Source organism: Crocodylus porosus, unplaced genomic scaffold, assembly GCF_001723895.1.
Source record: "Crocodylus porosus isolate Cpor-Errol unplaced genomic scaffold, CroPor_comp1, whole genome shotgun sequence".
In the NCBI taxonomy this organism is placed as follows: domain Eukaryota; kingdom Metazoa; phylum Chordata; order Crocodylia; family Crocodylidae; genus Crocodylus; species Crocodylus porosus.
In genome coordinates, this window is record NW_017728906.1 from 178,238,720 (window position 1) to 178,261,227 (window position 22,508).

Consider the following 22,508-nt stretch of genomic DNA (forward strand, 5'->3'; position numbering starts at 1 on the left):
CCTGAACCTGTTCAGCCTCCACAAGAGAAGGCTGAGGGGGGATCTAGTGGCCTGTTACAAACTAGTTAGAGGGGACCAGCAGGCATTGGGGGAGTCCCTGTTCCCCTGAGCACAACCAGGAGTGACCAGGAATAACAGTCACAAGCTGGCAGAGGGTAGATTCAGGCTAGACATCAGGAGGTGCTACTTCACTGTCAGGGCGGCTAGGATCTGGAACCAACTTCCAAGCGAAGTGGTGCTGGCTCTTGTCCTGGGGGTCTTTAAGAGGAGGCTAGACAAAGACCTTGCTGGCAGTACTTTTCCCTGCCATGGCAGGGGGTAGGACTAGATGATCTGCTCAGGTTCCTTCCGACCCTACCAACTATGAAACTATGATCATTAACAAAGAAAGCAGCAAAAATGGTTTCAATTTGTCAAGTAAAAATAATACAGTTTGCTTACCATTAATATTAATACTTGTCAACTACTTTTATTAAATTAGTGTGGTCTTATAAAAAATATAATAGTACAGACAGAACACAAATATAATAAACAGATCAGAGGAAACATTTTGACTTGCATTTATGTTCAACCTCTATGGGTTTGCAATAATCAAAACACAAAATGCAAAAAATCAGAATAGGAAATAGATCATGTCACAATGTGAGAAATTGCCCTTTGGTGTGTTTGGTACAGCAGCATTGTGGTTAATTCTTATACTAGCCCTCAAAAGAGCAGTTTATTCTAGTTCAAATACATTTGTTTTACTATTTTCTGGTATATAAAACACATATTTATGTAGCATTGTTTTAGAATTAACGATATGTATATAGTAAAACTTGACTATCTTACAATAAACAGCTCAGATATTTAAGAGATTATTAGCTGCAAGAACAAATTAAAATAACAAATTCAGTTATATTTTACTGATTTTTTAAAAATAATGCAGCTCCACTTTGGATCCATTGGTCTTGGTTTTGTCCACATGGGACATCAATATTTGTCATCACCCGGTCTCTTTCAGCACTAGTGTAGACTGGCAGGGATATGCATTCCTCTGGAGAATAAGGACCATATGCATCCTGTCAATAAAGCACCCTTAGTTATCATTTAAATAGACAATAGGTATAACAAAATGATACAAGAAGACTCTGATGACAAAGCATTCAAAAGTAGGGCAGTAAATTCTAACGTGATTATTGCAACCTCTAGTAAGTATCAGGAGAATACTCTACTATTGACTAGGACTACAAAAAAGGAAGAGAAGGCTTCCCTGCAGAACAGATTTTTTTTCTTTTAAAAAACTGTTTTTCTAGACTTCCAAGTACATGAGTTTTCCTAACTGTGCCCTGCCAATTTATGCTTCAAAACTTAAGAATAAAAAATACATGATAGCATATCACATTAACTACTGAAAGCAGGTAGCATCAGCTGCCATGACCACTTCTCTGACACTTTCCAATGTAAAGATGTTTAAAATCTGTTTCCAACACAATTCTCTCATTTAAGCCACTATTTTGCAAAGTTGTAACTGCATGCATTTTAACTGGAATCATTGCAAATATTTTTATTTTCTATCCTGCAGTAGGTAGAAATTGAAAGACAAGGGTGCCGTGTTTTAAATAACACAATAATCATTTCTATATTCTGACATAGGGAGTCATCTGTGCTGAGTTAAACAGTAGGGAAGGGGATGACTAAGATCTTTTTGTTGAGACATCAGCTGTATCGAATATCCCAGCATAGCTGATCCGATCGATCAGCAGAAAATATGTCATCATTGGTCCCCAGAAAGGGGGTTCCCAGGGTATGTTTTTAAGGTGGTACAAAAGCAACATCTGTTTCCAGCCTAAGAGCTTGGTTTTGTACTGGCTGAAGCGAAGGCCCTCACTAACTTCAACAGGGCTATGACTGGCTCACTGAAAAAAGACAGTAATTTTGGGGAGATGGCAGTCTGCTGGAGGATATGAACTTCCACTTCACTTTGAGATGCCACTGGTGAGCAGTAGCCATCTCTTCCCAGTTCTTTTAACATGTTTCATGGATGCTGCACACTTTAAGCAATGAGTGCTGTTCCTCTAATACACAGGGAGCTAGCCCAACCTTTGTAACTGACTGGTATGGTACTAAGCCTGGTGTGGTACTAAGCCTGGCTGGCATGGTACTCAGCATTAGATGATCTTAAAGGTGATAGGCACCACTCAGAACAGAGGATCTAGTCATTATTATATAATTAACGTACTCTCCCTTCCCCACTTTTTCACTGTAACATAGTTGAAAACTGAAATCAAAGGTAATCTTCAATGTAATATAGAAAACATCAGAAGCAAAATGCAAACACTTGTTACAACAATGTGAAATTTGCAAACATATTTAAAATTACTGACTATTAGTTAAAATTGAACTGGGCTGATGCCTTTATTAGTCTTTATACAATACTGCCTTTAAAAAACAAAACCAAACCAGACGAAACAAAATCAAACATCCTTACAGTAATTTTGATTTGATTTGCAGCAGGTGTTGTTTGGCTGTACTATTTTCCATGTAGGTATCTAAATAGCAATTTTATGGGTTACACTTGAGCCTCAGGTTTGGACATGTGGACTGTTATTGCTGATACGATATAGTCATCCATGAACTTACATTGATGTTTTACATTATTAGCAATGTTACTTAACACATAGATTATAATTGTATTGTAAATGATTGCTATGAAGGGACATGTGGGTAAGGGATAGTTTGAGCTATGATTTTGTCTTTTTCTTTTCCATCCTGATGAGCAAAACATGTTGTCCTCTAAAGAGCAAAATACCCTCTGCACTCCCAGAACAATATGGGAACTGAGAAGAACTGTGAGGCACAAGTTGCTCCTAGGCACTGCCAGTTGCAAGGTAACTGACAGCTGTGTAGGACAATAAAACTGGGTATAGAAACTCAAACTAGCTCTTAGGTTTTTTGCAGCAGTTATTCCAGCATTTAAACAACGGCCTTACTGATTAGTTTAACTGAATTCAATATTTGATACTATTCTAGCACTGTGCAGTAATAGAATTATACTCCCTACAGCACTTAAAACCTCATTTTGTGTTTACAAAAAAATGCCAAAGAACATAGTGAACCAAATAATAAAACATGTAACTTGTCTATATAGGGACCTGGAACAAAATCCAGGATTTTTATAGTACAAATCAGAGATGCATGAGTTAGTGACACTCCACTGTTTAGCAAACAGATAAATACCTCAAAAAAGGAAAGGAGGCAATACAAAAACAATGACTGTTTTGTATCCTTTGTCTTATGCCATGTTTGAAGGGTGTTGGTAATGGTACTTTTGTTGTTGTAAATCAACTTCCCCCACCTTTTCAACACGAGTTGAAATCCTTAAACTATTGAAGTCAATGTAAATTTTGCCATTGACTTCAATTAGGCTGGAACTTTAAGTCTTCCTAAGTTTGTGTTATAAATATAACACACTAACTTTTCTCTTTTGTAAATAATGTCTTTTTTGCCCCATGCCTTTCTGTTTTCCATCACTACATATCTGCTTAATAGGGCATACTGCATGCAGAATATCTAGCTGTGCTCATGATGCTTTCAGTGGCTGAAAAAGACTGGCTTCCTTTTAAAGAAAATGTTAATGCTACACTTTGGCTGGCTGCCAGTGACTGTACAAGCTTGATAGGAACTTCCCTTTACACTTCCTGAGACTAGCTGGGTCACCTCTGCTGTGCTCCCAAGTTCTGCCAACTCGGGAAGCCGCAATTTCAACAAAGACACTCTCAAAATAAGGTCTCTGAACCAATTTGGAGATGTTTGCCATTCATAGGCAATAGCTCCTTATTTTGAGAAGTCTACCAGCATGCCTTGCTGCTCAGGCTCAAGCATCATAGCAACTGCATAATGAAGGAAGACAGAAAATATGACTCATTAGAATAGTAAAGAAGTTGCACATAAACTGAATGATGGTATGCACTAGGAAGCTACCACAGTATTGTAAGTTACAAAAACTTGAATATATGAAATTGCAGATATGACACAAGAAAACTGTGTTTATTGGTCTAAGACTTCACTCCACAGCTGTCTTAACTTTCCTAATAACTATAGCACTCTGCTGTTCAGCAATTTAAATGATTCAACATTAATTTAACTTCTATTGTTGATGCATTACATAGTCTTTAATAATGTGAACACCAGGGATCCTGGTTTTCTCTGATAACCCCCTCCCCCACTCCCAATTTTTGGATTTTAAAAAGTAACCCAAAATCCACATTTTCCTGTGGTTACAATGAAACACCTCTTATATAGAGATACATATATAATGGTGTTTCACTTTGATCATGGGAAAATGTGGATTTTGGATTACTTCTTTTAATCTGAAAATTATTATTAAAAACTATTTTTCTTGGAACACAAGACAGACACTATGTTGGACATTAGGATTGTGTAGTACAGTGGGAGTCAACGTTTTTAAGACGTCACAAATTAGCTCCACACCTTCCTGAGTGCCACTCCAGTTCTCCACACCTTCCGCAGCCTGATCAGCTGCTCTGCTTTTTGTTCCCTCCCCCAAGCCCCGTGCCTGCTTGGCTGCTATTAGTCCTGCCCACTTTGCTGTTTTGCTTTCTGCTCCCTGCCTGATCAGCCACTGTATTGTCTATCCTCTTCCTGAAGGCTATAAAATCATGAAACTTATGGAAAATGAATATAAAATTATTATTCACTATGTCTCTTTTCATACAAGAAGAGACCAGATAAAGTGATCAGGTGGCAGGTTTAAAACAAACAAAAGAAGTATTTTTTTTAATACAATATATAATCAACTCATGATTGCCACAGGATATTGGGAAGGCTAGTATTGTAACTGCATTCAAAAAAGGATAATACAGATTGAAATAGGTCCATTAGGGCCTATTAAACCCAATTGTTAGGGATATACACCAAACTCAGGATTGACAACTGCTGGTAGCTGGAAGGAGACAGAAAACACTGAGTCACTCTGCATCTGCACTATTTCTTATATTCTTCCTCTAAAGCATCTGAACAGTCAGAGACAGGATAGTGGGCTAGATAGACCCTTGGTCTGACCCACTGTGGAACTTCTTATGTTGTGAAAAGACTACAAGAAAATTAAAATTCAGTGGATGCCAAGTATTAAATAAGACATGGTGCCTCACACTGATTGATGCTGATAAAAAGTATTGAATAGATACATTCAGTGAATGCTCTCTACCTGTTCACTAAGTGAGGCATGGATCCAATAACAAAAACAGAAATTGATCACATAATTAAGCACTGTGCATGCTAGATAAACACAAAGCCAAGTTTAAGTTGCACAAGTAACCTCGATTATATTAGGATCTTAATTTTTGAGTATTGTACTTCGCAACTTTGACTTGAACACAGCATTTTGTGTGGCAAAATACACAGGATGTGCAAAATGGCTTAATTTATTATTTCCAAAACATCCTTCCTTTTGTATATTATATTAACATCAGTTTCTTGCATTCAATATATATAGTACCATAGTTTTTCCCCTACATTACTTCCTTCTCAGAAAAACAAGCTATAGAAACTTCATGTGCTGAATTAGTCTACTACAATAGTGCTAATGTAATTTATATTAATAGTCAAAAAACTAAAAAAACGAAAACCCTCGCTTGCTCTGAGAAGCACTATATCCATGCTGCTTTCTTTTCTTTTTCATATAAAGTTGGGGAAGACATGAACTCCAGGAACACTGGCTAAGTCAGGAGACTGTTATTTCTGGACAGTAGGGTATCAATTACAGTATGTTCCTTTAGATTCCCAACATTGTAATACACCCAAAGTTGACAGTATAACATGGGGTGAGCAAGTCCTAGGAACCAACTTAAAGGTCCATGATTATGGCAACATAACAGCCAGTCTGAGACCATGTGAGAGACAGTGCTTAGGAATTTCAGTTAAGTGCACAGTCTGAGAACTATATAGAAAATAAAAGATTCATAGTTGTTATCCATCAGGTATTTTCTATGGTATTATTGCAGAAAAGGATCCAGGTATCTCTTTGGTTTACATTGTTGGTTTGTGTTTCATTATTATTTCTGCCCAGGTAGCCATTTTCAGTTGCTACCCAGCTGCGAAGCTAGGCACACTGAGGAGCTAAATTCAATGGTTACTGAATGGTCTCATCAGCATATGTCTCTAGGCAAATCTATTGCCTAGAACAACTGGATGTTATCTCTACACAGAATGCAGGCTGTGATTCAGCTAAACACTTAAGAACATGTTTATCTTTAACATGTTTAAGTGCTCTGCTGAATAAAGATGGTCTTACAATCTTAATGTTAAGTATGTATGATACATACTTAGCTGCACTGAAGCATCAGTGTAAGATTCAAAGTTTTCCTGTTTCAATAATCATGTCTACAGTAACCTATTTTTTATAACTACTCAACTGTCAACATTTCATCGATGATAGTAATGGTGCAAGTGCTACTGTAGACCTGATAGTATTTCAACTACTGTGTTCTCAGGCTAGGTCTTAACTTGGCAATCAGCCTGTATCACTTTTCTTCCACCCCGGACAAGGTGATTAGCAAAATTCACAGATTTGTTACAATTTGATGGACATTGCCAAAAGCACTTCTGCTATGGCCTTGAACTTGCAACCTCTGGGCTGTCAACGTTCCACCTTAGCACCTGTGCTACCTCAGCCTCCATTAATACTATGAGTGAAGCACAATGGGAAGTTTTAAGAAAAATGTCTAGTACAGTTGCAGCTAATGTGTACAGTTGCTGCTTGCTTAAAGTCTGCTTCCAGATATGCAGCTAGAAGTGTTGTTACCTCTTGGTAACAGCAGGCTAAAATCAATTAAAACTGAATGATTAAGTGTAAATATAGGGTTCTCAACACATTCCTGATTATTAAACTTATTAAACAATGGCAGCCAGGCAACTGTTCCAATAATGCAGAGTTCACTAAGCTGTCACACAGCAGTCCTCTGCTTCCCAATCATGTCTGCTGTATGGGATCTTGTTCGCACAATGAGTGCTAAAGTAACGGAAAGCAATGGGCAATAATGAATCTAGCTGTGTTTAGTGTAAAAGAGGAGAAGAAGAGAAACCACATTCCTCCTTCTTATATAACTCTTGCTTTTGTGTGTGTGTGTATACCTATACACACACACACACACACACAGAAAAAATCAAGAGTTCTATAAGAAGGAGGTATATGATATATAAATATAAACTTTGATAGTTCTGTTAAGCATAACACTAAGATAGAAGTGTCAGACTTATTCCAGGTCCCAGGCTGGATCCAGACCACAAGGACCCCTCCCAGGCCTGGGACTGGGCCACACTGTACATCCAGGGAGGAGTGGGAGAGACTTTGGTTGCAGGGAGCCATGTTTGGGCAGCAAGGACCCAGGGGCATGCCACGGTGCAGAGCTCTGGCCAAACAACAGCATGGAGCCAAAGGCATACAACTGAACAGAGCCACATTCATAAAGCAATGAGGAGCTGGAGGCAAGGGGCATGCAGCAGTGGGACATGGACAAGGCTATGGGTGGCAGTTACCTGGGTCTATGCTGCCACCTGAATATGGTTCCATGCAGCTGAACACCCCCAGCTTTCTGCCACCGCCTAGCCAGAGTTTTGTGCTACTACATGCCCCTGGCACTGACAACTGGCCAGTGTTCTGCACTGCCACCCAAACCTGGCTCCATGTGGCTGCCTGGTGGTGTGGAGCCCTGGCCTATTTACAGTGCCAGAGGTGTGCAGCAGTGTGGTGCCAAGGGTGTGCATTTCTGGTAGCCCATCACTGGATGCAATGGTATATGGGCTGTATATTTGACACCCATGCTGTAATACAAACCCATACTTACAAGAAATTTGCATGTAAAGTATATTATTTTGCTGCTTCTGATTCCTGTATTTAACAAAGATTATTGCTGTAATTATTACTGTAATTAGAAAGTCACATGAGCTACAATTTGTCCTGTTTGGATTACTTGTTTTGCTTTAATCTTAAGCACTTCAAGAAATGTTAGAATTTGATTTTACTAGGTGTAAACAGAAGTTCTTAATGTCAGTTTTTACATCACATGGTGTTCAGACTTCAAATTTTCTTTAATCAAGAATTCCCAAATACTTTAATAAGTGTTTTAAATATTAAGTTCATGTCTTTAAAATAGAGAAAAGAAAAATAATTAGTTTGGTTTAGAATACTTTTTTTGTTTATACTGTCTCCCTCTAAACCTGCACTATAATGTTCAGAAATTGACCAAATGCCAATGAATCATTTGTACTACACAAAAAGAAAGCTTTTTTAAAATTGAAACCAGATGATGATTTGACGATTATTAAAGAAGAAGAGGCACACTCTGGAAAGTTATTACAGAAGGAAAATGGCTAATTATTGGGCTTAAAGTTTAGGGACTTCAATAATATAGTACCTGCGCAATCCAGGCCATGTAACAAGGGAGCACTGATGACACGCTGGGAGAGTCATGCTGATTTTCTGAAAGCCGATTTCCATCAAAACTGCAACCTTCCAGTTGCAGGCCACTGATCTGTCATGGAAATATATAACATTTTCAAATATATATTAAAGCCTTAAATATCAATAATTATTATAATGTGTCTTAATCAAAGCATGGAAGGTTCTCAGTATTATGACTGCAGCTCCAAATAACAGAAAACTAATTAATTATAATATTATGTGTGAAAATAGGAAGCACGATTTAAAACACAAGGTCTACTTCCCTGTTTTGGATTCACATTCTTTGAAAATATGAGAGAAAAATACCTGTAAAATGTCATCATTTATGAAACTGCAGGTGCCCTGGCATGCAATTAATGGAAATATAGTGGCAACAACCAAGTAAACATTTATTAACAATGTCAAGAAGGAGAAAACCATCTCTGAACAGGCGTGACTTCTTGCTTGGAAGTTTGATATCAGCTTTCAAAGACTGGAATAAGCTACTGCATGTTTTCTACAGAAAGAAATATAATATATAGAAGATTATAGAGGAGAAGAAGCAAAAGAAACATCAGTGTAAAATAGCAATTAGGCTAAAGTGGTATCAGGGAAAAAACACAGGAAATAATCTATATTCCATTCTATTTCTAACAATTTAAAAGCACTGTTTTAATAAAGGGGAGTCAAATCAGCCCTTGTAACCTTTGAAATATGGATTTGTTTCTCCGATTTTAACTGAAGTTAAGCTGTGTGAATTAATGACAACAGTAAGTAAACTATCCTAAAATATTTCCTGCACAAATCTATGCTCTTGGACTCTAAAACTCCACTGTGAGTGTTGGACTTTACCTGCTATATATCAGCCCTAAAGATTGTGTGGATAAAACGGGTGGGGGTGTAGCTCTCTATGTCAACGAAAGCTACACTTCTCTACAGGCTGACATTGGCACCTAGGGAGGGTGATGTGGAGAACGTGCCACAAGGGACACAATGATAGGAGTCTACTACAGACCTCCTAACCAGGGACAAAAGCTAGACCAGGAATTCGCCAAGGTTGGCTGAGGCTGCACGCTCTCAGCACATGGTTGTCATGGGAGACTTCAACTACCTGGACATCTCATGGGAAGAGCACTCAGCCAAATCTGAATGGTTGCAAAGTTTCCTCACATGTGTGGATGAGCTCTACCTGACTCAAGTCTATGGACCAACAAGAGGTAAAGCATTGCTGGGCCTGGTACTGGTCAAAGGAGATGATCTAGTCAGTGACCTAAGAATCGAAGAAAAGCTGGGTGATAGTGACTACTAGCTAATCACTTTTACTATCCATTGCAAAGCTGGCAAGACACTCAGCAATGCACAAGTCCTCAACTTTAGGAAAGCTGATTTTGATTAGCTCAGGAGGCTTGTTGCTGAGGCCCTAAGGGGCCTTGACTTGTCAAGGAGAGGAATCCAAGAGGAGTGGCTGCTCCTCAAGGGAGCAATCCTGACAGCACAAGGGATGTCCATCCCATCTTGGAGGAAGGGTAGCAAAAGGGCACAGCAACCCTCTTGGCTCAGCAGGGAACTTGTGGACCTCCTACACCTAAAAAGAGAGGCTTATAAAGGATGAAAGACTGGAATCACCACCAAGGAGGAGTATTCTGGACTGGTGTACCTGTAGGTTGTGAACCAGGAAAGCCAAGGCTGCCATTGAACTCCATCTGGCTACACATATCAAGGACAGTAAAAAGTCTTTTTTAGATATGTGGGGAGTCAGAAGAAAAGCAAGGGTAACATTGGACCCCTGCTAAACTAAATGGGACAACTGATGACTGACACCCAGGAAAAAGCTACACTGCTTAATGGGTACTTCACGTTGGTTTTTCATCAGCCCAAAGGGACTGCCGTGCCTAGCATGATGTGGAACAGCCAGGGTGAAGGCGAATTTATAACCAGCATTGGTGTAGCCTTGTAAAGGAACACCTGGTGAGGCTGGACACCTTCAAGTCAGCTGGTCCCGATAGATTATACCCCAGAATACTTAAGGAGCTGGCAGGTGTCATAGCCCAACCATTGGCAAAAACATTCAAAAACTTGTGGCACTCAGGTGAAGTACCTGAAGATTGGAAGAAGGCCAATGTAGTGCCCATCTTTAAGAAAGGGAGGAAAGTAGATCCAGGGAACTACAGGCCAATCAGCCTGATCTCAATCCCCAGTAAGATTCTGAAAAAATCATCAAAGAGACCATTCTTGATAAGCTGGTTGATGGCAACATCTTAAGGGACAGCCAGCATGGGTTTGTTGAGGGTAGGTCTTACCTGACCAATTTCATCTCCTTCTATGACCAGGTGACACATCACCTGGACAAGGGAGAAGTGACTGACATCTGGACTTTAAAAAAGCCTTTGATCTGGTATCCCATGATCTCCTCATGGAAAAATTGGCTAACTGTGGCCTCGGCTACATCACAGTCTGATGGCTGGGGAATTGGCTCCGAGGTCAGACCCAAAGAGTAATAGCTGACAGAAGTTAATCATTATGGTGCTCAGTGACCAGTGGTTTCCCCCAAGGCTCCATCCTTGGACCAGTTCTCTTTAACATCTTTATTAACGCTGTGGACACTCGTGTCAGAAGCAGACTGGCCAAGTTCGCTGATGACACTAAACTTTGGGGTAGAGCGTCCACACCTGAGGATAGGCTGGTGATTCAGGCTGACTTGGATAGGCTTAGAAAGTGGGCAGATATAAACCTAATGATGTTCAATACCAAAAAAATGCAATGCACCTCAGGAAAGAAAAGTCTGCAGCATGCTCATAGGCTTGGCAGTGCTACGCTCGCTAGCACCACAGCCGAAAGAGACTTGGGGCTCATGACTGACCACAAGATGAACATGAGCCACCAATGCAATGTTGCAGCTGGTAAAGTGAATAAAACTCTGGCTTGCATCAATAGATGCTTCTCAGGTAAATCTCAGGATGTCATCCTCCTGCTGTACTCAGCCTTGGTGAGGCTGCAGCTAGAGTACTGCATCCAATTATGGGCTCCACAATTCAAGAAGGATGTGGAGAAGCTTGAGAGAGTCCAGAGGAGAGCCATGTGCATGATCAGAGGGCTAGAGTACAGGCTTATGAAGAGAGGCTGAGAGCCATGGGACTCTTCAGCCTGAAAAAGTGAAGCCTCAGGGGTGACCTGGTGGCAGCCTATAAGTACCTCAGGGATGTGCATTAGGATCTGGGGAAACAGCTGTTTACCAGAGTGCACCAAGGGATGACACAGACCAACTTCTTCAAGACCATTTTAGGCTGGACATAAGGAAAAACTTCTTTACTGTCTGAGCCCCCAAGGCCTGGAATAGACTCCCTCCAGACGTGGTACAGGCACCTATTCTGAACTCCTTTAAGAAACGTTTGGATGCTTATCTTGCTGGGATCCTTTAACCCTAGCTGACTTCCTGCCTCTGGGGCAGGGGGCTGGACTTGATGATTTTTCGAGGTCCCTTCCATCGCTAATGTCTAGTGTCTAAAATGTCTATAAATCTGGAAAAAATAAAATGGACTAAATGACAGATGAAAAACCCATTCGGTCAAAATAGAGGCCCTGTCCACAAGAGCACGGATATTTGTTTCCCTGGGGACAAGAAGCAGCAGCACATTTTGTGATGTTTGTTTCCCCAGCAGTCTTACCTGGAGTCCTGGGGGCCTCTTGGGGCTGCAGCAGTGGCAATCTTGCTGCTCAGAACCTGGCTGGCAGCTGGCAGAGTGTGGCTCTGGCTGGCCAGGCACCGGTTTTGGCTGGCGCAGGTTGTCCCCACGTGTGCTGCCCCACTTTTTTTTGCATGGGTTTTGTTTATCTCTCAGGATCAAACCTCATCTCACCCTTTCCCCCCACCCCCACGCTGCTACTTTGCAGCACAGAGAATGCCTGAATGTGTGGTACATGGCCACGATGTAGGGGAGGTTTAGAGTGGTGGATAGCAACCCCTGGTGTCGAGGTAGTAAACGGGCAGCCTCCTGCCTGTGTAACATCATAATTTTTGTTACAATCTGTCACACTCTGGCCCCCTGTCACACTCCGCATTAAAATTTCAACATCTACACTTCTGCAGACAAATATTCCATCTGCACAGAACTGTATCAACAACAACTGCAGAACAGATTTGGGCCTGTTCCCCAAAATAATTAATGTGCAGGAAGAAATATTACGTTTCTGGTGTCATCTCTGTTGGCACTAGGTTTATGACCCAGATACCTTGGCAGACCCAAACCCTCAGACCAATCATGACCTCTACATTTGATAACAGGCAAATTATATTGATACGCAGTGATAACAGATAAGAATAATGCAAACTTTTCTATATCTACCAGTCCCAGGGTTCACAGAGTCAAGGTATATCTGGCCAGTATGCGAGCTTCACTCTGAGGTTCTCTCTTGAATGTCAGATGTCAGCAGCCTGGAGGTCAAAGGCTGAGGCCCACATGCCCCCCGTGGAGTGGGTGAGATGGGCTGGTGGTGTGCCCTCTATCCATGGTGGCCTCGGGTTCCCCTTTCAGGGATCCTTTACTGCTCTGAAATCCCTCCTTTTGTATTCTTTCTCCTCTGATGACTCTTCATCTTTGGGCATCGTTAATTGGTTTCCCTCTGGTCGTCATACTGTCCACATTCTGTCCTGTCAGCATATTCTTTTGTTTCACAAACCTATCACGTGCATACATCCTAATTTGGTTATTTCTGGTTATTTGGCCTGTTCCCCCAAAACCAGAAAACCCAAGGAATTGCAGCTGGGCACTGTGACCTAGCCAATGTGGCAGAGTCCCTTATCTCTGTTATGGACCAGCGTGGTATATGTCTTTGGTTTCCCAGCCTGAGTGCCTGCTTGCTGCTTGCCTATGTAAGACACAGTAGGCCTTGAAGAAGACTTTTGCCACAAACAGGGTTTTGGAAAAAAATTAACCCTTGCCATCACCCTGGACCATTGTTCTAATACAATATCTATTTTACTTACAAGCCAATTCCCAAAAGCAAACCTCTAAATACCATTTTTAGCCATCATTTCAACCAAAGCATTAGCATTTTATTCCCTACAAGGTGCTATGAGACTGAAAAAATACCAACAAAACCTCATTGATTTCCCCCTCCCCATCCAACTTAAAACAATTAGGGACTTTTTTCCTTTCTACACTTACTTTCGAGCCTTTCACCAGGTTAAAATACTTCAGAAAGAGCTTTATTTTTTATTACATACTAACACTGATATGGGCTTTCCAACCCATGACTGGTGCTGTGCTATGTAGTATAGAGATATCAGAGTTTTGCACTGTTTGTTTGTACAAGCAAAAAAACAGAGATCTCCTCTTTCAGAAAAAAATATATCAACTGATGTTACTCTGATATTCACTCTTAGGATCTCCAGTATCTGGTGATCATCGTCATTGGCATCCATTGGTCTTAGGAGATCACAGAGATTGCGCCTTTGGTTATTGGGTACCACCACAGCTTCTTGAGTGGGTGAGTCTGATGCACGACAAGCAGCCTAGTTGGATATATAAGCTTGGTTGAGCTTGCGCTGGCATGCTGAGTGCCATCTTGTCTTTCCGCCTCTGATGCCTCTTCTCATTATTGACCCTCCCCATCTCAAAGTGATCTAGGCCTTGCTTCATGGCGGCTTTCCACTTGCAGCTGTCTAAAGCGATTTATTCCTAGTGGTGGCCATCAATGTACAGCTCCCAAAAGTTTTCCTTGCAGAGATCAACAAAATGGACTTTGGGCTGTCCAAGCTAATGTACCAGTGTCCAGCTCACCATAGAGTATATCTTTGGGAATTCAGGCACTGCTTATACGGTTCACATGTCCTAACCAACAGAGGCATCTCTGTCCAGGAGCATGAATACACAAGATATCTTGGTCTGTTTCAGGACAGCAAAGTTGGAGATTTTGTTATGCTATGTTATGTCTAGCATATGGCAGAGACATCAAAGATGGAAACTATTCAGTTTTCTTTCTTCCTTGGCATAAGGAGTCCACATTTTACTGTTGTGCAATAGAGAGCACTGTAAATGGACATTTCTGTCAACAGAGTGAGCACTCTGTTTTTCCAAACTCTCTTTTGAAGTTTCCAAAGCAAGCATTAATTTGGGCTTCCAAGCCAAGATTCTGCGAGACCATGGAATCCAAGTAAGTGAATTTTTCAGCCACTTCCAGGCTTTCACCATTTATTCTTACTTCAGAAAAGTGGTCAACTTGTTGACCCATGAGTACTGTTTTCTTCAGGCTAATGGTCAGACAAAAATTTTCACAAGCACAGGAAAAGCGATGCATGAGGCTTTGCAGTCCTGCTTCTGAATGACTAACAATTGCTGCATCACTGGCAAAGAGCATTTCACAGACAAGAACTTCTCTGTGTTTTTCTACAGTCTGGTAATAATTAATATAATTGGAGTTCTGAACTTGTCACAATCCTGGTGGAGCTTCTCCTTTTAAGTACTGTTCCTGCCGTATTTAGGTTTCACACTTAGGCTAGGGATAGACGTTCAAAAAGCCCAAGGTGGAAATCAGTAAGTTACACGGTTTTCTGTAAGCAGCATAGTTTAGATCAGTAGTGAACAGAACACACATTTGTTCTTTGGTGGGAGGAAGGAGGCAGGGGTAGCAAAGATTAGACTGGATTCTGTTATTTTTAAACCAGTCTACATGTGGCAAGCTTCTGTTCTGTTATTGGTATAGACCAGTTTTATGTGCTGAACGTCTGTTTTGTTATAGGCATAGACTGGTTTCGAATCACTTTTAGCAGTAAAAGTGTAATGTCTGTACCTGGCCTCAGACTTCCCTCGTTATGAATAGGTTTTTGTATTGGTCCTCTGCTTGGTATCTCTGGCACATCTCCCAAGCACAGGCTCTTTTGGCATTCAGGACTGGCACAGACTATTTCAGTAGCTTTAAAAAATCCCTTTCTGCAAGTTCACTATGTTGGCTATCTAGATTACCGTTCAGGGACATGTTAATAGAAGCAAACAAGCTTAGGTTCTATAAAAGTTTCCAAAACCTATCACTTAATTTTAGTTAGAGCACATAAATAAATAAATGAATTAATTAATTTAAAAAAACCCCAAATGAATAAATAAATAAATAAAGCTCCAGACTGAAAAATATGCACATCTTTGTTTCTCAACACTCTCTGGACTTACACTGGAGTCCTTGAAGGAGTCAAGGATCCCAATGTAGCAAGGGGTGGGTTTGTTTTTGTTTTTAATCATGAAATCTGTCCTCTCTAGGTACCATCTTTCTTCCTCAATTGCACCCCTTTTTTGTGAAAGCATGGCCCTAAGTTCCCCTCTCCTATCCAGGCTTCTTGTGGTTTTTTTCTCTTAGCTTCCCTTAGGAGAGGCTGTCAGGCTTTTCAGTTTTAAGATACCGCACTACTAACAACTGATCTCTTGTTCTGTGCCCACTCTCTTGAAATCCAGAGTCCCCTGAAGAGTTTAGAGAAAAAAAGTTTTATCTAGGAGTCAGGTGCTCTTTTGTTCTCCCCGGTAAGATTTATTCAGGTGCTGATAGCTTTTAACAACTGACCTATTCATAAATAGATCTATGGATCCTGTCCCCTGCTTCCTTAGCACAAGAAGCATGAGGCAGAACACAATAAAAGACTGTTATAGGACAGGTATAGACAATTCATAACATCAAACTGGAATGCACAAGCCGAATGTAGACTCCTTAGGTCCTTACATTACCCCATGTTAATATTTCTCATAGTAAATCTATTGAACTTATGTATTGTATTTGCAATTTTCTTTATAGTATCCATATTAATGATATATAGATGTGCTATGCATACAATGTATAACATATATCTGCAATAGAAAATACCGATTTGTACCAGCACTAAATCTGATTATTGTCAGAATGAAAAGTACAAATACAATTTTTAGTTAAAATATATCACAGAAAACATTCTAATAAAGATATGCATTTTAAAAGGTTATATAGCTTTTTCAGTTTGCAGAAACTCTGTAAATGAGATTTAGAAAGCTGCAAAAACAAACACAATTAACTGAGACACTCAAGGAGGGAAGAAAGTGGAGAAGTAATTGCCACTCTCACCAACAATAAGTTAGTTAGCCTGCTATATAAAAGACAATTCAGTCTTGCAACCAAATATACACAGGCTCTACCCTGGATGGGTGCTTCCTCAGCCCTGCTCTTAACACCCCTACTTTTGACCAAGCTTCTAATATGCATAGGTACCACATTATGCATATATTTACTGGATCTCTGGCTCACTGTTATCAAGGTTATTATTTGTGCCTATTATAATGGAATCAGAGTAATTCATACAACATGTTGTATCTCTCCCTCTCCAAATTGTGTAGAAAAGTTTTCTGTTTTATCTTGCTGAATAAATGCACTGTGTTCTATGCTGAGACTTCAACACCCCACACAACTGGTCTGGAACACAAGCAGTAATACAAATATACCATATCTACAGTTTGGAGCTAGGACAAGGAGAGGAGTTAATAATAGGTTTACTGCTCTATGCCACTTGCATTTCACTTAGACAAGTTATAATTATGTGTGCTCCATACAGATTGAGTAGATTGCAATGCAAATAAAAAGCACCTTGAAATCCTTGGCTTTAAAATCACTTTTAGACAAATGTATTTTTATCTTTTAGGTCTTGGGAAGTAAGCATTTCAAAGTTCTCCATTTAATTGTTTTGGTCTGTTAGTGCTATCATTTCCCATAAGACAGTATAGATCTTGGCAAATTTAAAGTAGTCAAATGTTCATATATTCCATAGGATGCACAATTTTCTTAAATGCTTTGCATATCTTTTATTTAAGAATGGAGCCAAACTGTGAAAAAGCAATTCCCAGAATCTCATTTTAATGGTATCTCTGACAGCTTCTGGATGCCGACCTTCAATATGCTTTTTGATTGTAGATGTACAGCTAGATATATCACTTCTATGATAATTTTTCTTCAGCATTTATATCTAGCTTTAGCTAAATTTACTGTATAAATGTTCCTTGAATGCCACTTTTCTTCTTTTTATACATTTTATGCCACAGTGACTGAAAATGGATTTCTTGCATCAAATGGAGCAAAAATAGCAATTTTTAGATAACAGCCCAATAAGCACATATAGTAAACAGAACAAATGTATCTGCATAAAAAGCATGTGATTGTCAGGTGACAATCATTTTCAGAGTCTCTGTCAAAGAAAATGGCGTGCCATTAATGAAGGTGTAATTATCTGTAGATCGATTCTGATTCTACCCTACTAGGTAAGAACTACTTTAAATCATCCCTTTAGGTTGAATTAATCATCCATTTCAGGGTTGATAATGCAGTTGGACCAAATTTGTCTTGGTTTCCTAATGACTAATTCAAAGTATATTTGTCTGATTTAAAGCTATGCACATTTTAGTATCAACTAGAGCTTGTTGCCCTGAGGGGTCAGGCCAATGCTTAGGATCTCAATATTATGTTGTTAGGAAGGCGTGGTGTACAACTGCACATGCACACTTAAAAATCAATTAAGTACACACTTATTAGGTGCATACACCCCTATTAGGCATACACACTCACACTACCAGCTCAGGCACATACACTATACACCCCAAAAGTTAGACACAGATCACTAATTTGTATATCATGCATACAATGCCATACACACACACACTCACTCTAGCAACTCAGATACAACCATGTTCAAAATAATTAATCTAGGTTCACGGACACTACACACACCAAATTTAGACAGAATCAGTTACCAGTTACCAACACCTGCATATTCAATACACATATGTGGATTACTAATTCATATACCACACACACACACAAGGATATCTATATATGTGTATTCACTAATTTACACACATACCACCCACCTACACACATACACAAGTGAGTTCCTAAGTTGGGTATTGTGATATGTATGCATGTATGTGCTTGGTGTATTGAGATACCTGGGGAAAGGTTAAGGTAAGAAAGTAGAAGTGTAGGGAGTGAAAGTTACCAAGACTGGGATTACAACAGGTAGACTACAGGGGCCTGGCCTGAAGAACTGAGGCTCCTGAGTAACTTTAGGTTAACTGATCTTAATTGAATAAAAGACAATGCCCAAAGCCTGCAGAACAGGGAAGCATGCCTCTGGGACTGGAGCCAGAGCTATGGGGGAGCTGAAACGGTAGATAGGGAGGGGGGAAAATGGGACTAAGGGAAAGTGTGGGTGTTAAGGAGGGGCTCTGGGTGTGGGGAGCCAGAGGATGGCACAAAAAGGAAAGAAAGCGATCTCAGAATATTTACCAAGCCAATGGTCAGGCCACTTAACTGGGAAGTGTGGATATAAAATGTAAGCCTCTCTTTTGCTCCCCCACATTCCTGGATTTCTTAAATGCCTCCTGTTAGAGCTGTTCTATTTTGCACAAATAATTCAATGTTCACTAGAGGAGGGACTTGAGCCCAAGTTTGCTATATTCCAGGTAAGTGACCCAACCACTGAAACTTCTTGAACAAATAAATATTTACCTAACTATTTATACAAAGTGGAACAGCTGCAACAGGACATACTGAATAAGACCCACCATAGAACAGCCAGTAGCCTGATGGTTAACACTCTTACTCAACAATGTAGGAGACCCCAGGTGAAGTCCTTGATCAAGTAGAGCAGGGACTTCAAACCTCTCTCTTTAACATACACATTTTATCTAACATTCCATCCTGAGGCTAAGAAGCATTTCATGAAGTTTAATCAAAAGTGGTATATTCCCCTGAAAACATATTACTTTCAATAAATGAGTGTTTTCTTACAGAAAAATATTCCATCAAAAAATTCCCAACTGTATGTATTTATAACTTCTATTACTAACTTTTCCAGTGTTTGAAGAGTCTGATAAACTACATGAATTGGTATTTTCCTAAGAAAGAAAAAACTAATTAATCTCATGTGATTCAGTCAGTATAACCTAGAGAACTTGTTGACTTGGAAGAAAATATCTGGACTAAGTGGGATGAATACACCAAAACTTGAGAGATGAGGGACTGTGGGACTGGACAGAAACTGAAACAGACTAAAGCTGAATAAGAAATTTACAAAGAGAATAACACATGTATTATAGCGATTCTTGGAATGCAAACACACAGAACAGTATGCCTAATCGGGGTGTCTGAAGTGGGCTATATGTGATTCAGATTCAGCCCAATTCGGGGTACAGCAATTCAATTAGCTGATTTGGATCACTGTTCTAATTTGATTCAGCCAAATCCACATCTGAAGATTCAATTCTGATTCAGAGAATCAGTGATTTGGCCATAGACACCACTTTATATGTTTTTTATACGTACCTCAAGGTACCAGGCGTGGCTTGTGAATGCTGTGATGGTGGGGCAGATGGAGCGTCCCACAGAAGCGTGGGGGATCCCTCCATGTGCTTGGTGCCAGTGCACCCCCCTAGGCCCCACCGGCTCAGTGACTACCTGTGGGGGACACCGGGTGCCCCCCTAGACTGCTGAGGCACCAGTCGCTGAGCTGGGGGGCAGGTCCCCCTCGTGCAGACCCAGAAGTACTTCTGGTCCACTTTTGGGTCTACCACCAAGCACGTGGGGGACCCTCTTCCCCACACTCCTGTGGGACTCTCCATTTGCCCCACCATCTCAGCATCACAAACCGCACCTAAGGTCTGTAGGAAAAACATGTAAAGCTGTGTCTATGGCCAAATTGTTGAACCTCTCTGAATCAAATCAGAGGCTTCCAATTCAATTTGGAGAGATTAATGGGTCTCCTGATTCAATTTCGATTAGGAGATTCGGCTGCCAAATTGGGTCGAATCTCCTCCAAATCGAATCAGTGACCAAAGCTTCGCACAGCCCTAATGCCTAAGTATACTGGCTATTAACTTAATGTACACCTCTGGTACAATGCACCGCTGATGTCAAGACATATTTTACACTTATCTTATGTATCTTATGTGGCCAGTATAGTTCAGTCTCAGAGGTGGACAAAGGTGCCTGTGGCTCGGGCCCTGTATAGCCCTGGCCACAGGAAGGTCACCAGTTCTCTTGGTGATGGGTAGCTTGTATAGGGTGTGTCAGAAAGAGAGAGAAAGAGACATAGTATAGTGAGTAGCCTACAGGGGGCTGAGCCTCTCTCAGCTCAGGCAGGGGACTAGCAGTAACCAGTGATATAGAAGGGAGAGAGCTTTAGGAAAGGTGACCTGTGTTCACTGATGGTTTATATTTTACCCTTTCATTGTAAGGGATGGGGTGGCTAATGGGATGCAGGGAGGCCACTACAGGTGCCTGGCAAAAGTGTGCTGGGATTTTTGCAGCTGTTAAGGGAGGCTTTTTACAACTTCTAAGGCCCACTTAGTGAAGAAAGCTGTGTTTTAGTCATGTTGATAGATGATTATAAGCACCCAGTAAAGGATGCTGGGCTTCTTATGGCATTGCTACACCTTATAATGTGAGCTGTTCAAATGTTGATTGGTGTTAGTGCTAACTGGAGTTTGGAGCAGTCACACATTCAGACCAGCTGGGGCCTTGAAGACTGAAAGGTAAGAATCCTTCCCTTCCCATTCTGGGCTTCTCCCCCACCCCTTGGGGCTCCTTCCCTGCACCTAGGCTCAGCTCCTCCCCTCAAACCCTTTCCCTGCTTACTTGTGGATACCTGTGCTGTCTTTCCCAGGGGAGCCGGCAGGGAAGGGTTAACCTTCCCGACCTCCGCACCACTGCTGCTGGTCTTCTCTAGGCTCAGTCCAGCCCAGAAAACAGCAACAGCACAGCTGAGCAGGTTGGTTAACCCTTCCTTGCCTGCTCCATGGGAAAGACAGCACAGGAAGATACAAGTAAGCAGGAGAGGTGGGGGGGTGGGCAGTAAGTGGGGATCTAGGGTGCTAGGGTGGGCGTGGGGGAGCACAGTGGGCCTGATCTAGGGCAGTGGTGGGGGAAGTGCTTATACTAATATGTAGCCTAGATAGAATGGGAAACACAGATGAGAGAGAAACCTAAGTTGGAGTGGTGTGACTTTAAGCTGCCTTAAAAGTACTTAAAACTAGTTTCAGGTGTTAATGTGTGTCTTAATGCGTTATGAGCTGCAGAAGCCACTTAAAATTCATGTGTAACAAGACCCTTACAAGGAAAGGAGGCATTAGCCCTGCATGGTGGATTAATTGGCAGGCTGTCCAGCCCTGAGTGCATTAACTGGAGGGCAAACTGAGGCCTGTAAACCTGAGTATAGGTCAGGCACAGGCCCTGTGGACTAACGTAGAAGCAAGCCACCATGCCAGGAATCATTTCTCAGTAAAAATGGGCTAGACCAAGATGGCTCAGTGATAAGCAGGATGGAGTGAGGCACCTTGTTTCTCATGTTGGTAGCCTGAAGGCAGCCTCCCCAAAATCTTAAGCACCATCAAGGCATGGCAGACAATGATAGAGCAGTACCCATGGTGGGAGGGAGGTGGGGGGGACTGGAGTACAAAACAGATTCAGTTGATCACCAGAGGGTGCCAGAGCCATATCAGTGGTAGAGCCTATTACACTTCCTCCTTTCAGAAATAATGTAAGTAGTTGTAGAACTTGATCAAGTTATTACTTTCTCACTATTTAATTAGTTGTTTAATGCTTATTTTAGTATTTCATTATAAGCCAGGCTTTCTAAACTCAGAATCATTTTTATATCTGTATTCTAAATTTGTTAACACATTTTTTTAATTTGAATATTAGAACTGGGTTTAGTACTCCTGTAGTGGTAATTTTGGTAATAAACCAGGACTCCGGTTACCTCTGACATCAGGGTTTCCTGGCTCTTCCTCCTTTCTTCAGCTTCTGCTTCCTGCCCATTCCCCTCGAGGCTGCATGGGGTAGCATGGCCCATGGGGCCCAGGAAGCCTGTAGTTCTGGTGGCCTGGAGCCAGCACATGGCATGGGGTGGGAGGTACGCCACATAGTGAGGAGGAGTCCATGCAGTGTGGGTCAACAAGAGGCCAGCAGAGACTGTGGCCCATGAGACTTGCAGCCTACATGGCATGTGGTTCCCAGCCATTCTAAAGTATGGACAGCCCTGCCATAAGCAGTAGTAAATAATACC

The 22,508-nt window shown here is 41.1% G+C and overlaps 1 protein-coding gene across 1 annotated transcript in view; it reads right to left on the minus strand.

Moving 5' to 3' along the window:
- Positions 1–443: 443 nt before the first annotated feature.
- Positions 444–22,508, minus strand: part of DYNC2H1 (dynein cytoplasmic 2 heavy chain 1) — a 427,915-nt gene continuing 405,850 nt past the window's right edge. The window contains exons 88-89 of the mRNA XM_019530264.1: positions 8,418–8,534; positions 444–1,061 (exon numbers count right to left, since the gene is read on the minus strand). Of these exons, the coding sequence (XP_019385809.1) occupies positions 903–1,061; positions 8,418–8,534 (276 nt within the window). The 3' untranslated portion in view covers positions 444–902. The remainder of the gene's footprint in view (positions 1,062–8,417; positions 8,535–22,508) is intronic.